We start from the raw sequence: 15,930 nt of genomic DNA, 5'->3' as shown, positions 1-15,930 counted from the left end.
ATAGAGAAATATATTTTATCATTCCCTTATTAAAACAACATTATAACAGCATGTGTAAAAAAAGCAATGATAGAGAGGCAATAGATCTCAGATGGCATTTTCAAAACCATTTACCCAAGTAAGTGAATGAATCTAAATTGGCCCTCCTCTGTTTTTAGCCAGAGTGTGAAGAGATGTAACCGGGGAGTAAAAGAGGATGCTTACATGGAATTTTCAGAAGTAGATGTAGAGGGCTTGCACTTTCAGTTGACTAATCTGCAAAGAGAACCTACCTCCTCTGTGTTAAAATTTTTTTAACTATGCAAGGTACTCAAAATTAGGGGTCTTTTAAAGAGATTCAGCTGGGTAAGCAAGGCACCACTCAAAGCAGCTAAAGTATGTGTGTATATTGACTGAATGCACATTTTCAGACAGATTAACCCTTTAATTGGCAGATGGTGAAACTGCTGCTTTAGGTAACTTGACGTTGAACGAAAGCAACAGGCATTTGGAAATGCAGGTCTCCCATAAGAGCCATAGAAGACACGTGTTGCTTCTGAGCAACAATGCCAAATAAAGGGTTATAAAAGGCACTCCCCAAGCAAGCGCTTAATTTGAGAAAAGTATGCAAATAAATTTGATTTTCAAAATTATCTTAGAGTTCTTGGCCCCCTTCTCCCCTGTTCTGCCTCCTGTAGAAATAGCAGGTCCTGGGGGCTTTTCCCTTTGAAAATAACTATTAGGCCCAAAGGCATAAAAGTACACATGCACTTTACAGTACTGCAAGCAACTGAAAATCGGATAGACTTTTTATTTTTAGAAGTTCTATTCTGTAGGGGCTATTTATGCATTCATGGAACATAAGACTGACTTGAACACCTGCCTAGCTCTTAATGTAAATTCCTCTTTACTTGAATAGTAATCACAATTATCTCATTCCCAGCTGTGCTCGTGGATCTGATTGTGCGATTTGCATGTGATGTGAAAGTGAACAACCAAACCACTTGTACTCAAGACGCATTTGAGCCATGTCACATTATCAGAGCAGCCATATACTGGCTGCTAATCAGTATGACATTTCCAACATGTGACCAATAGAATTTGCCAAGTAAATGTTGACGGCAAATACCATTGTTGTGTGGCTGAATTTTAACTACACAAAAATGAATCAGCCCAAATATCATGTATGACAAAAAGCAGTACGCATATTTACCACTGCTACTATCCATTCAGTCATGTCCAACTCTTGGATACTCTGTAGGCCAGTTCTCGCCATGCTTCCCTGTTTTCCATGGCTTCTTTCAATTGCTTGATGTTCATTTCCATGTCATTCTTGATGGTATCCAGCCAACGGGCCTTTGGTCTCCCCTGCTTCCTTTTACCACTGACCATTCTGAGTAGCACCTCCTTTTCTAGTGAATTTGCCCTCATCACATGTCCATAATAGGTCAGTTTCTGTCTGGTAATCTTGCCTTCCAGGGACAACTCTTGGTTTATATGAGCAAGAACATCTTTGTTGTTGATCCTAGCTGTCCATGGGATTCTTAGAAGTTTTCTCTAGCACCACAGCTCAAAGGTATCAATTTTTCTTCTATCTGCTTTTGCAAGTGTTCATGTCTCACAGCCATATGTCGTGATTGGAAGCACAATGGCAGTGATCAGTCTTTGTTTGATAGTAACATAGTAGACAACGGCAGGTGGTGACTAGTGGAGACATCGGAGGTGACTAGTGGAGGTGGAGACATCGGAGGTGACTAGTGGAGTGCCGCAGGGCTCAGTCCTGGGACCATCCCTTTTCAACATATTCATAGGGGACCTGACCCGGGGGCTTCAGGGTAAAGTAGCACTGTTCGCCGACGATGCCAAACTGTGTAACATAGTAAGTGAAAGTAACCTCCAGGATAGTATGACACAAGATCTGATCACGTTAGAAAACTGGTCCTCGACATGGCAGCTAGGCTTCAACGCTAAAAAATGTAAGGTCATGCATCTCGGCAGAGGAAATCCATGCAGAACATACTCCTTGAATGGAGAAACGCTAGCTAGGACTTCAGAGGAACGGGACTTGGGGGTAATCATCAGTGCAGACATGAAGGCTGCCAAACAAGTAGAAAAGGCCTCATCAAAGGCAAGGCAAATGATGGGATGTATCAATAGAAGCTTCGTCAGCCGTAAACCTGAAGTCATTATGCCACTCTATAGAACCATGGTGAGACCCCATCTGGAATACTGTGTGCAATTCTGGAGGCCACATTACCGGAAAGATGTGCTTCGAGCTGAGTCGGTCCAGAGGATGGCCACTAGGATGGTCTCGGGGCTCAAGGGTCTCTCATACGAAGAAAGACTGGGCAAACTGCAGCTCTATACCCTAGAGGAGCGCAGGGAAAGGGGTGACATGATTGAGACATTTAAGTACGTCACGGGTCGTGTCGAGGTGGAAAACGATATATTCTTTCCCAAGGGACCCTCGGTCACAAGGGGGCACCCGCTCAAACTCAGAGGAGGAAAATTTAGTGGTGACACCAGGAAGTATTTCTTCACAGAAAGGGTGGTAGATCACTGGAACAGACTTCCGGTGCAGGTGATCAAGGCCACCAGCGTGCTCGACTTCAAGAATAAATGGGATATCCACGTGGGATCCCTACGAGGGTCGAGTAAAGGAACTAGGTCATTAGCATTCAGACTTAATGGGGTGGGTCAATAGAGTGGGCAGACTTGATGGGCTGTGGCCCTTTTCTGCCGTCATCTTTCTATGTTTCTATGTTTCTAGATAAAGACCCGAATGATCCATCCAGTCTGCCCAACACTAAGATATCCTTGCACTTCCATTTTTGGTCCATGCTCACCATGGCTGCATGCCCCAGTTCTAATTGGCGCTTGATCTCTTCTGTCGATCCGCCACTGTGATTAATGAGGGACCCAAGGAAAATGAAGCTGTCAACTACTTCTATTTCTTCATTGTTGATCTTTATGTGGACTTTCTTGTTGGTGGTAGTCATGATTTTGGTCTTCTTGATGGTCAGATAAAGTCCCATCTTCTCACTTTCTTCTGGATCAACTTCTTGAGGTCTTTCTCACTCTCTGCCAGCAGGGAAGGATCATCTGTGTATCTTAAATTGCTGATAATTCTTCTGCCTATTTTCACCCCAACACTTGAATCATCTAAGTTCAGCTTCCTCCTGATTAATTCTGCATAGAGGTTGAAAAGAAAAGGAGAGAGAATGCATCCTTGTCTTGTACCCTTTTTGATCTTGAACCATTTTGTATCTCCATACTTGGTTCGCACTGTAGCTTCTTGATTATAGTAGAGCAATCTGATTAACCTGATCAGGTATTCTGGCACTCCTACCTTACTCAGTGCTTTCCAAAGCATGTAATGCTCAACACAGTCAAAAGCCTTGGTATAATCAATGAAGCACAGGTAAAGCTTCTTCTGGTACTCCCTTGCCTTTCCTATGATCTACCTCAAGTTTGTGATGTGATCACGGATCCCTCTGCCCTTAAGAAATCCAGCTTGGGTATCAGGAAGCTCTTCCATTTCCATTTCTAGACCGCAAATACCTTTCAGTTCAATGCAGTGTACAGAAAATAATAAGAGAAACTGTACAGAAATAGTGACCTATACAACTCACTGAAAACAATCCATACCTTTAAAGAGACATATGCTACCAAGACCATCAATTTCCTAGAAATCTAACGAACAGTGATGATTTCAACAATTTTCTGAAATGCAAAAATGAAGATAACGATAACAATTTCCAAAGTTCATTGTTTCAGCTAGCTGTCTGAAAAGCGAATGATCGTTGTAAAAAGTCTTATAAATACAACCTCGTACTGAAGAGAACACAAATAATGAAGTGACTTGTAATGGGCGATCAGTATTGACAAAGCTAAATTGTGCCACTAAATACCCCTGAACCTGTCCTTGAAGGACTTTAAAACAGAGAGATCTAAATTTGAACAACTCCCTGGCTTCAAAAGGAAGCCAGTGAAGCTCTTTATAATACTGGCATTTGGGATCAGGGCGATTGTTCTATAGCTGGTACAGTCCCTGGCATCGCCTTTCTTCAGCAGTGGGATAAAAACTGATCTTTTCCAGTCCTTTGGCCATGTGCAGGTCAGGTCCTCCAGATCTTCTGGCATATTTATAAACCATTAATGTTATTTTTTTTCAAAACAAGATTACCAAATTCTTCAGTTCAATGGATTGGAAAGCACATGGACCCTTCTCTCATTTCAGTTTGATGCTGAACACTCTTCCCTTTGTTCTCCTGCTTTTCTGCATTTCAACAACTGATGCCACCATTTACTTGAGTTCCCTTAAAGTTTTCAAATCTATTAAGGGATAACTAACTTGTGCTGTGGTTTCCCCCACCCCCTCCCCATTTTATGTCTATGAGTGAAAAAACCTTGATGAAATCTGACATTTACTGTAGTAATACAAGAATTTCATTAAATTTCTAGCACTGAGAAGCTTTCCAGTAAGCATATCTCAAATCAGATGATCCATTAGCAGATGCTTAAATGCTTGCAGATAAATGGTTTTAGTGCATTCAATAGGTGCATTCTTCTTACACGTGGTCAACACAAGTACATAATTTTGCCCATTTATAATAAAAAAGAAAAGACTCAAGGTTACTACAAAAAAATACAAAATTGTGGCCAAGGCCTTAGTTCTTCGCACTTACCTTCCAAATGAAGCCACATTAATCTTCCTTTAACTTTGGTAATAGAGGCAACACAGAGTTCAGCTGGACTTTTGGGGTTCACAGCCTCAAGTTTCATGTTTTTAGTAAAGCCACGAGTATTTGAAGTCTGAAAAGGGTTAAAATTGTAACATGTTAAGCAGTCGTACATGAGAACATGTACTTCTTAAGCAATTCATTCAATAAAACACAAAACAATAAATTAATAGTATCAAGAATATTTTAAGAAGAACTTAAGATAACTTTGTACCTCACAGTGATCACTTTCCCTAATGAAAGACTTTACAGATAGCACAACAAAATCTCACATCATCTTACTGTGATCATGTTTCATGACATGAAATCATCTAACATTAACAGTACTGTACTATGAACTTTAGACTTCTGTGTAGCTTTACAACTTCTGCATTGTGAAAAGAAAGTGTCCCTGAAAACTTGTGTTCTCCTAGAGAAGTGTATCACAAACTGTGTGTTGCGTCGAGATTCCAGGTGTGCCACGAAACACAGGAGAGGAGAAGCACTGGCTGACTGCCTACAGGATGTGCCTCTCACAGCAAATGACACATTCTGTAGGTAGTGAGCCAACGCCTCTCCTCTCTGCGCCTCATCCTTTCCAGCACCCCCCCCCCCCACTAGCGGCTCAGGACCCTGTCTAGAGGGCCTTTGTGCATGCATGGATGTCGATGTGATGACATCTTGCATGCATGTGACATCATCACGTTGATGTTTGCACACTTCTGGATGTCTCATGCCACGGCCACCACGGTTTCGCAAAGTTCATAAGACACTGTCCTAGAGGGATCCTTTCTTTGGCCTTTCAGAATATGTAGGAATGAAAGAAACACATTTGTCAGAAAAGTGTACAATTTTCTTTAGATTTTAAAATGCTAAAATATCAGTAACAGTTTTTTACATAATAATATAGGGGTAGAGATAAAGGGGTGTAAGTAGGGGATATTCAGCAGCAGCTTAACCGGGTAGCGCCAGTCAGTATTCCTTCTAACTGCCATGGCATCGTCAGATTAGCATCAAGGCAGACTCAAAAGATATACAAGACTTCAGCAATATTCAAAGCCAGTGTAGTGCAGTCGGCCTAACTGGACAAATTGCACTTCACAATAAAAACAGGCTAGACCAGCCAGCAGAGAAAATTAACTGGCACTGGTGGTTTAATGTTATTGGTAAATTCAATGGTGCTGCCTGTTTAATTAGTGATGCTAAATATACATCTGGTGACTGTGCCAACTATCCATTTAATGCATAACTTTTCCATTTAGTGGCTGAATACTGACCTTAAATGTATAAGTGGTGATTCCATCTTTGCCTCTCTCCAATGATGGACCCTAATTATACATGGCGGCGTTTAGTAAGCTTATGGCCTACTTTTTATCTATTGCAAGTGGTTGACCTCCTAAGACTAGTTCTAAAATCAGGCAGCCGCGACCCCTTGAAGTCTTTTTCCCCCTTTAGTATAAACTTGTCCAAAGCTGTATATGATAAGTTTCATACTTAAAAAGTAAAATTTAATGGTGAATTATAGGAAAACGTTTCCACACATTGCCATTAAATTAGTTTGGGGCTACTTTTATCTATATCAAGGGTTGAAAACGTGCACACAAGCAAAGAATCTCAGTGAGGTCGCAGTAGATATAGAGCATGAGTAGAGGCAGATGAATGCTGTACCTTGAAGCATTACATTACATTACATTAGGGACTTCTATTCCGCCTATACCTTGCAGTTCAAGGCGGATTACAAAAGAGCTAACTGGACATTTCCAGTGAAGTTACAACAGTTTTGGGGTTTTCTTTTTTTTTCGGTTACAAGGGAGGAGAGGTAGCTGGATTACAAAGCACAAAGGCTTGGAACATGATGTTGTGTCAGGGAATTTGAGAACTGTGTGGATTTGATTGACTAGAAATGCTGAATATGTTGCTGTACAATGCTAAAGATAATTACGCCTTTTTGACATTTCGCTTGAATGAAATACAGTATAACCTTGGTTTGTGAGCATAATTTGTTCCAGAAGCATGCTTGTAATCCAAAGCACTCGTATATCAAAGCGAATTTCCCCATAGGAAATAATGGAAACTCATCGACGATTTGTTCCACAACCCAAAAACTTTAATACAAAATACTATACAGTACGTACTTGTATTGCAAGACTTCGTTAATTTAGAACAGTCACTACACTCCCGCAGTGTCAGAGAGAGAAGAACCTTTGGCTCAGTTGTGATAATGTGATGTGTGTATACTGTATGTACTCGTATTGCAAGACATTGCTTGTATATCAAGGTAAAATTTAATCAAATGTTTTGCTTGTCTTGCAAAACACTTGCAAACCAAGTTACTTGCAAGCCAAGGTTTTACTGTAATTGGATATGGATATTTGACAATAGGTTATATAAAGAGATTAAGAAAAAGACAAAAGAAAAGTATGTTTGAGAAAAATTTCTATCATATTAATAAAGAAGGCTAGTGAGATATTGTTGGACTATTCATTCATTTATTTATTGAATTTGTTTTCTATTCCGTTTTCCCCCAAAGAGCTCAGAATAGGTTACAGATTAAATATACATAATGTACAGTTAACAGGTTACGATTTGCCATAGATTCAGTACAAATTTTACGATACAAGTTTTTATCCTAACTTGACGCATACTAGGGGTCTAATACCAATATACAGTTTACAGGTTAAATCTGCCATAGTTACAGTACATGATCTAGTACCAATGTACATTTCTTTGGTCACAGGCAGGTGAGTTAGGTGAAGAGGTAGGTTTTTATTGCTTTCCTAACTAATGATAATATCCGGTGGTGGTGTGGACACATTAGAATGCCAATTGCAGTATGGTGTTCTCTCACAGATGAAGGCCTATATTTTTAGAAATTGTTGCTGCTGTTTAAATGATATTTGAGGAGCCCTGTTTGAGGTTATTTAATAATGTTGGCTCTAGTATTTGGGGTACTTTGGATTTCTATCATAAGCAAATGTATAACTTTCTTTGATTTTGAGCTCTATAATTTTAAGTCTATAACATACAAACCCAACTTTCCTGATACTTTAAGTGTGTTTAATACTGAAAAGAGGTATGATTTTTCAATCAGTATAAAAACAGCCAAATCTAGAAACACTGAAGGAACATAACATACGCATTACCATACTGGGACAAACCAAAAGTCCTTCAAGCCCAATATCCTGTTTCCAACAGTGGCCAAACCAGGTCCCAAGTACCTAGCTAGAGCCCAAGTAGCAAAAACAGATTCTATGCTGCTTATCCTAGGAATAAGCAATGGATTTCCCCAGGCCATCTCAATAATGGCCTTTGGACTTCGCTTTTAGGAAATTAACCAAGTGCTAGTTAACAGGAATAACCTAGAATCATTTCATTCACTGAGTACTTGAGACCGATCTCTTAAAGAGTAAAAGCTAAGTGGAGTGTTTCATTTGCCCCAAGTCATTTCAGAACTGCCTGTGTTTGTTAAACACCTTATGGGAAGCTGTTGCACTGTATTAACCCTCAGGTATTGTGTGCTGTGCCATGATGAAGAGGTAGGATTAAAAGCATGTATTTACAATGAGTGCCTGATCAGAGAGCACTTGGAACGCGCCAGTCAGTTTAGCAAGTGGCCAGCGAGGCATGAGGCACATTCCTACAATACTAACCAGTAAATAAAAATCTACCACTGTACAATTTGAGACTATATTGAAAACAAAGGAAGCTGAATCTACAATGTTTTCACATCCTCTTTTTCATGGTGGCCTGACAATAGAAAACTGGCTGGGAAGCTCAATTAGACATGGAAAGGACTCTGCAAATGCATTCAAGTCATATATTCTTTTGGGTGCTCCACAAAACTGTAAGCAAATATTTAAAAGTCTATAAATATCTGAGGGAAACCAAAATAGTATGAGCAATTTATAATTATAAAGAATTTGTGAATTATTTGGAAGATATACCAGACAATTTAACACACTATCCTTTCAATCCTAAACTGTAATGTTCCTGGAAATGTCCAGTTAGCTTCTTTGTAATCCGCCTAGAACTGCAAGGTACGAGCGGAATAGAAGTCACTAATGTAATGTAATGTAAAATATACAAGGATTCATTGTAACTCATTTAAGTTCCCTTTTAACAAGTTAAGGGATTTTTAATGCAGACCGCTGTGGTAAAAACTCTGACGTTCATAGAATTCCTATGAGCGTTGGAGCTTTTACCACAATGGTCTATGATTTTAAAAAATACCACAAGAGAAGACCCAAATTTCCATAGGAGAAGAACAACCCAAACAAACGGAACTGTGGAAATCCAATGTTCTTGACGTTTCTTTTATTCAGTTAATCCTTTAAAATACACTGTCCATATTTTGAAATTTACCATTTTTTGCAGGTGGTAGGCACCTGCTGTGCTAATTTTGGCCATAGGCCTTAGTAAAAGGGCCCCTTAGAGTAACTTCAAGAAGTTTCTAGAACTTTCCATAAATATAAATAGTAATAAAGTATAATTATAGAGATCTTAAGCCCACCAGCTTAGCTCAGTTCCAACTGCCTAAGTGGTAACATATCTGCACTGTTTTAGATGGCATCCAGAGGCTGCAAACATCTGGCAGATGCATTTTGCTATGTATGCAGTCAATTTATCAAGATAAGAGAGAACAAGTACTCCACAGAAGCATCTGCTAAGATGTGCGATGCCTACAAGGCATATTTTGGCATGCCTGTTGGGAATCAAGAGAAACCTTGGGCAACTCTTTACATACCATCTAACTGTGTATTTCTGTATAGAAATTCTGTCTCATCAGACCTTCGTAGCTAGCTTAAGATGAGTAACTGTTTCCAGATTTTTCATTCAGAATCTGCCTTTGTTTTACCAGTATTTTCTGTACTTGCTGTGAACTGTCTCATCTGTAACCCACTGTCCTGGTTTACAACTATCAATCTATTGATCAAGTTGTGGTTCCTGGAGTAATACTTTGGGATTGACATTCAGCCAGTGGTGGCGAGTGTTTTTTTTAGCCACCACTGGTGTTATTCCTGGAAATTCAATGTCACGCCAGGTTTGGGCACTGGCATTGAATATTCAATTTATGTGACCAGTTAAGTGTGATATTCATCACTTAACCGCATAAGCAAGGCCGCATAAAGATAGGACTGCCTTTATGTGGCATGATCTAACTGCTGTTGTTATAACAATTAAACATACCCCACTAATGAATGATCCATGATGTCTTAAGGCTTGCTCATTTCTATTTGTTTACTTTCTTTGTGCTACTTACTATCTTTAATTTTGGTGACGTCTGAGAAAACTAGCAGTGTCACATGGAAGACTGGGTAAGAGATAAAATAGTTAAGGTGAACAAGAAAATATTAAGGGCTCCTTTTACTAAGCTGTGTTAGGGCATTAACGTGCGGAACAGCACGCGCTAGACCTTAACGCCAGCATTGAGCTGGTGTTAGTTCTAACCGCGTAGTGCGCGGTAATATCCTGCGTGCGCTATAAACGCTAGCACACTTTCGTAAAAGGAGCCCTAAGTTGCTAACAAGAATCTCTGTGTTTGTAGAAATGAAGAGAGCTGCTGGACATTTACCCTGATGCAACAGGAGTGAAATATTCCCTGCAAAACGTTGGCCGCATCGATAACTGCAGCAGCAAAGAAACAGGATTCATAGAGAATTTAAAAAAAACCAAAAACCCCAAAACAGAGAAAATAAATCAGAAGTTGACAGAGAGATAAGTTTTTCTTTCTGGGAAAGCTAAGAGGAAAAGTGTTTAAAATTACTGTTTTTAAAAAAAATTATTTATTTACTCAATTTTAATTGGAAATATAGCACATACATGCATTAAGAAACAGAAATCAGTAATATTCATCAACATAAAATATTTTTTACAGAACGTACTGTTGGGTAAATTTAAATAGCAGATTCCTCTATAAGTCCTCTAATTAAAGAGAGAGAGAACAAAAAGAAAAAGAAGCACATCAAAATTAGGAAAAAAAAGTCACAAAATATTTGATGACTTCTCAACAGCTAATTAATTTCATTCTTCCTAAATAAACTAATTTCCAGTTTCTTCCCTTGGACCTATGATCTGGACCTGTATGTTATGCATATTTTCAAGAAAAGCCTTTAATTGTTTGGGATCAAAGAAAAGATACTTATTTGACTCATACTGAATTAAGCATTTACAGGAGAAACGTAAAAGAAATGAGCTCCCAGAGATAACACCTAAGGGCGTAACAATAAGAACTGCTTCCTTTTTTCCTGTGTATCTACACAGACATCAGGAAATCACTGTTGAACTGCTGGTTTTGGATTCAGTGACAGATCTTGAGGCTGAAGCTTGTTTAAATTGCAGGACTCTTTTACATTTATCAAACTGCATGGATTCACTAATGGCATAGAAGTGCACGATGTCCCATAACAATACACTGCTTGAAAGAGAAAAAATAATGAAAAGAGATATAAAAAGAAAAATAACTTTACAGGGTTTTTTGCCTAGGACTTTATCAGGAGCAAAGTGATTTATCACGTTTGGAACCCGGACTGGGTATATAGCTCCAGATTCTGAGGCTTTTTATTTACCCCATTAAAAATAGTAAGTAACACAAAGAAGCACGCAACAAACAAAAATAAGTAAGCCTTAAGACATTACGGGTCATTCATTAATGGGGAGGTGTTTCATTTTTGTAATATTTGTTATTTGGACCACTAGGTCAGACTATTGATCTTTTGTTAGAGTGAAATGATCTAACTGCTAAACATAAGCAGTTCAAGTGTTGAATATCCATCCCTGGACCACCCACAAAATAGCCGGCTTTAAGTTTAGTTGTCTGTAGTGACAGTCAGTGGCATTAACCAGTTAAGTGCCAATTAATATCAGCAGATAATCCTGAAGAAGCAATTTCACTGATCAGGAGATATTCTGATCGCTTAAATTGCTTTGAATATCAACCCTTATCCTGGTTTTTCTATGTTTGTTGATCTAATTCATTAAAGAGCTTTTCTTTCTCTTGGTTTGCAAATTCTGTTCCTTCCTTCCCTGCCTGTACTGGTGGACTCTCATTCATGCCTTTTATTCATTACAATGTTTATCCAAATTTTAGGATGGCGACTGACTCTGGACATTTACCATCATACTTCAACACTGAACAAAGTTTCTTTGTCCTACTGTCTTCAAATACATCCTCTTGGACGATTTGAGTTTTTTATGCACTCTACAAAAAAGCAGAGCACCTTGCCACATCAACAGAGGATGTCTCAAACGACAGCACAATTCAGGGCAAATGAAATGGTCTATGTAGGTCATTCACACAGTACATTTTCACTGACCTAGATATAGACAATCTTACAGAGGAGGAAAAATAACTCTACCAAAAGAAACAACCGCACCGACTGAATTCTAATTTCTATTCAAAGGTTATCTGGATATTTTCCTAAATATTACTGTATACTGTGATTTGGATTACACAACTTTGGTTTTTAAATTAACATAGAAACATGATGGCAGATCAAGGCTAAATGGTCCATCCATTAACCATTATCTTTTCCGCTCTCTAAGACAGGGGTGTCAAACTCAATCACATTAAGGGGCTGAAATCCAAAACACAGGCTAAATCGCGGGCCAGACCCTGCCTAATCTCCGCCCCCCTAATAGTACTAATTATAATACAATTTTTTCCATTCATTTTTCATATATACACACACAATATAATCTTATCAACAACACATAAAGGTTAACCACAAATTTAAACTACACAAAACATAATGTATGCTTCTCAACATTCATTCCTATCAGAACACAGATAACCCCCATACAAATATGGGACCAAAAACTAAAAGTACCAATATTATACAAACAAAACCCTATGATTATTTACAATGTCCAATGTGACACGGACAAGAGGATATGGACTGAAGCTAAGGGGGGACAAGTCCAGGACAAATATCAGGAAGTTCGGCTTCACGCAACGAGTGGTGGACACCTGGAATGCTCTCCCAGAGGAGGTTATTACGGAATCCACCGTTCTAGGATTTAAAAGCAAACTAGATGCACATCTCCTTATGAGAGGCATAGAGGGATATGGGTGAATAAAATTATGCCAGGTGTGTGCGGATCGCTGGACCTGATGGACTGAAGGTTTGATCCAGAGATGGCAGTTCTTATGATCAACTTCAAACTCGATGTCTGGAAGGGGAAAGGTACTAAAACCTCAACCACGGCTTTAAACTTTAAAAGAGGAAGATACGATAGCATGAGAGCTATAGTGAAACAACGGATCAAGAAAAAAAATGGGCCAAGTCAAAACGGTAGAACAGGCATGGTCCCTCTTGAAAAATACAATCATGGAGGCACAAAGCCTCTACATTCCGCAGATGTCCAAAACAAAGAAAATCAAAGGCAAGAGAGAGCCGGTGTGGCTTATTAAAGAGGTGAAGGAAGCCGTAAAAGAAAAGGAGGACTCCTTTAAAGCATGGAAACGCATGAAAACAACCAAAACTTGGAACAAACACAAGGATGATCAGAAGAAGTGTCACAGGGCGGTGAGGGATGCCAAAAAGGACTGAGGAGAAAATAGCACAGGAGGCCAAAACTTTAAGCCCTTCTTCAGGTACGTGAAAGGGAGAAAACCCGCAAAAAAGGCAGTGGGACCACTGGACGACCAGGGAAGGAAAGGGTACATCAAGGAAGACAAACAAATCGCAGAAAGACTAAATTCCTTCTTTGCGTCTGTCTTTACAAAGGAAGACACTGCAACAATTCCAGAATCAGTAAAAGTGTTCAAAGGAGTAACAGAGGACAGACTTACCACAGTAGAGGTGGACTTGGACCAGATTTACCGCCAGATCAACAAACTCAAAAGTGACAAATCTCCTGGATTGGATGGAATTCATCCGAGAGTCTTGAAAGAGCTAAAAGTGGAAATCGGAGAACTACTGCAAAAACTTGCCAACCTGTCAATCAAAACAGGACAGATACCGGACGATTGGAAAATAGTGAACGCCGATATAAACTAAACTAAACTAAACCTTAGGTTTATATACCACACCATCTCCACAGTCGTAGAGCTCGGCACGGTTTACAGGAATTGAGATGAAAAAGGAACTTCGAGGAAAGGAAGAGGATAGGAGGAAAGAAGAGAGTTTGGAGGACTAAGATATCAAAGGACTAGGATATCAAAGGAGGGGGGAGTGTTACATTTTTGAGAAAAGCCAGGTTTTCAGATGTTTACGGAAAAGTTGGAGAGAGCTCAGGTTCCGAAGAGGGGAGGTAAGGTTGTTCCAGAGCTCGGTGAATCTGAAGGGGAGGGAAGTCCCCAGCTTTCCTGGGTGGGAAATGCCTTTTGATGAAGGGAAGGATAGTTTCAACTTTTGGGTAGTTCTGGTGGTATTAAGATTTGAGGAGTTCCAAGAAAGTGGAATAAATGGAGGAAGAATGCCGTGGAGGATCTTGAAAGTTAGGCAGATGCATTTGAAGTGGACTTTGGAAATTATCGGAAGACAATGAAGCTTGGACAGGAGCGGTGAGACGTGATCAAGTGTGGCTGGAAGGGAGGAGGAGGAGGCCTACTTAGATGTCTTAGAGCCGGCATAGTGGCGGCCAAAACAAAGGTAAACACCTGAAGGGAGGGAGGCACAAACTTGGGACACAGAATGAAGAGAGGGAGGGAGAGGAGCATGTTGTAACATGGGAGGGAGAAGGCACATTGGGACACAGAAGGAAAGGAGGGAGCATGAACTTGGGACATAGGATGGAGGGAGGGAAAGAGATGGTGAGGTAGGGGAGGGAATAGAAAGGGAGAATTGTTGGGCATGGGTGTCTGAATGAGAGGGAAAGACAGATGGTGCAAATGGGGAAAGAAAGAAAGAGAATTGTTGGGCATAGGGAGGGAAAGAGAATTATTGGTCATGATGGTGGGAGAGGAGCATGGGGAAGAAAGAGATAAGAAGTAGATGAAAGACGGAGGAATGTTAGACACGATGGTGGAGGGAATGCAGGAAGAGATACGGCATGTTGCTGGAGAGGGGTCTCAACCAGGTGGAGAATATGGAGAGAATACTAGGATCAGACTTTGGGAGGGAAAAAAAGTTTTCCACAACACTTTGCTAGTCCAGAGAGATTTGCACTCTCCTTCCCCATGCAAATTTGACATCCCTACCCAATGTTCTTTCAAACTCACTAGGTCAAATATACAAATACACACAGATTCTCACATGTTCTGAGTCAAATACAAATCTGACCTAAGAACGGTTTTAAAAATTAAACTCGTTCTTAACCTGGGGAAGCTAGCAGATCTTTTCTGCCACTAGTCCTGCTTTTTCTTTTCTCCAGCTCCCTCCTCCCAGGCGAACTGGAAGCAACCCAAGTATTTAAGCCAGTCACATCTTAAACTAGTTTATTCAACACTGCATAATAAAATAGTATTTTCAGATATGAGAATTATTTCCTATTATACTGCACTACTAGGGTCAATTACTTTTGTATCCTGTTCTCAGCACACTACTTAATTGCTCAGCAAATGTTCTTTATATGACAAGCGGAGCAGATGTTTAAAAGATCAAATATAAAACAAATAGGGATCAAAAGCTCAGTTTGGCTTACCGCAATTACAACAAAGAAAAATCCTTACATTTCTAAAGCAAAAGTGAGGTACTGCCTCAGCCCCACACTGCTTCTGGTAATCTGCCCAGTCAAAGTCCTGGCCAGAGTATCCTGTGGGTGAAAATGGCAGAGAATTAGTAATTAAAAAAAATAATAATAAACAATACAAACAAAAGATGTTGAGTACAAACCAGAAAGACTTTTACAATTTTGTTGGGGGAAGGGCTTAAATGTCATTAGATTAATTGTTGTGTTGAATTATTATAGTTTATGAAATTCAATAAAGACATTAAAAAAAAAGAATGCTGAGCAGTAAGTACAGAATTCAGAGGTAATTTTATATCGCATTTCTTGCACCTACCTGCCAGTTTAGGCATGCAAAAGGCCCTCCTAAAAAAATGACCTCAGAAGCAAAAGTACATGTGGTGCAGGAGGAGCTTAAAGTTACAGCACCAGGCTGGCAACCAGGGCTCTGGTTAACTTTCCATTACCTCAGGTACAAATTTGGACTATGAACTCTTTGAGGACAGGGAAATAATCAATCAGTGTACCTGAATGTAGCTCACCTTGAACAACTGCTGCTACTGAAATAAACTGTGCGTGTGTTTATAGCAGGGGTACTCAGGAGAGGAGTTTGAAAAGAACG

At 39.7% G+C, this 15,930-nt stretch overlaps 1 protein-coding gene across 5 annotated transcripts in view; it reads right to left on the bottom strand.

The window, feature by feature from the left end:
* The window catches only part of SFMBT2 (Scm like with four mbt domains 2), a 243,407-nt gene that overhangs the window by 74,269 nt on the left and 153,208 nt on the right, over positions 1 to 15,930 (bottom strand). For all 5 annotated transcript variants that reach the window (XM_033959308.1, XM_033959310.1, XM_033959309.1 and 2 more), the window contains 2 exons: positions 15,313 to 15,395; positions 4,668 to 4,794 (listed from right to left, as the gene is read on the bottom strand). In XM_033959308.1, coding sequence (XP_033815199.1) covers positions 4,668 to 4,794; positions 15,313 to 15,395 — 210 coding nt within the window. The remainder of the gene's footprint in view (positions 1 to 4,667; positions 4,795 to 15,312; positions 15,396 to 15,930) is intronic.

Source organism: Geotrypetes seraphini, chromosome 9, assembly GCF_902459505.1.
Source record: "Geotrypetes seraphini chromosome 9, aGeoSer1.1, whole genome shotgun sequence".
NCBI classification, from domain to species: Eukaryota; Metazoa; Chordata; class Amphibia; order Gymnophiona; family Dermophiidae; genus Geotrypetes; species Geotrypetes seraphini.
Note: the sequence above shows the minus strand (reverse complement) of the source record. Positions and strands in the feature narration are given on the sequence as shown.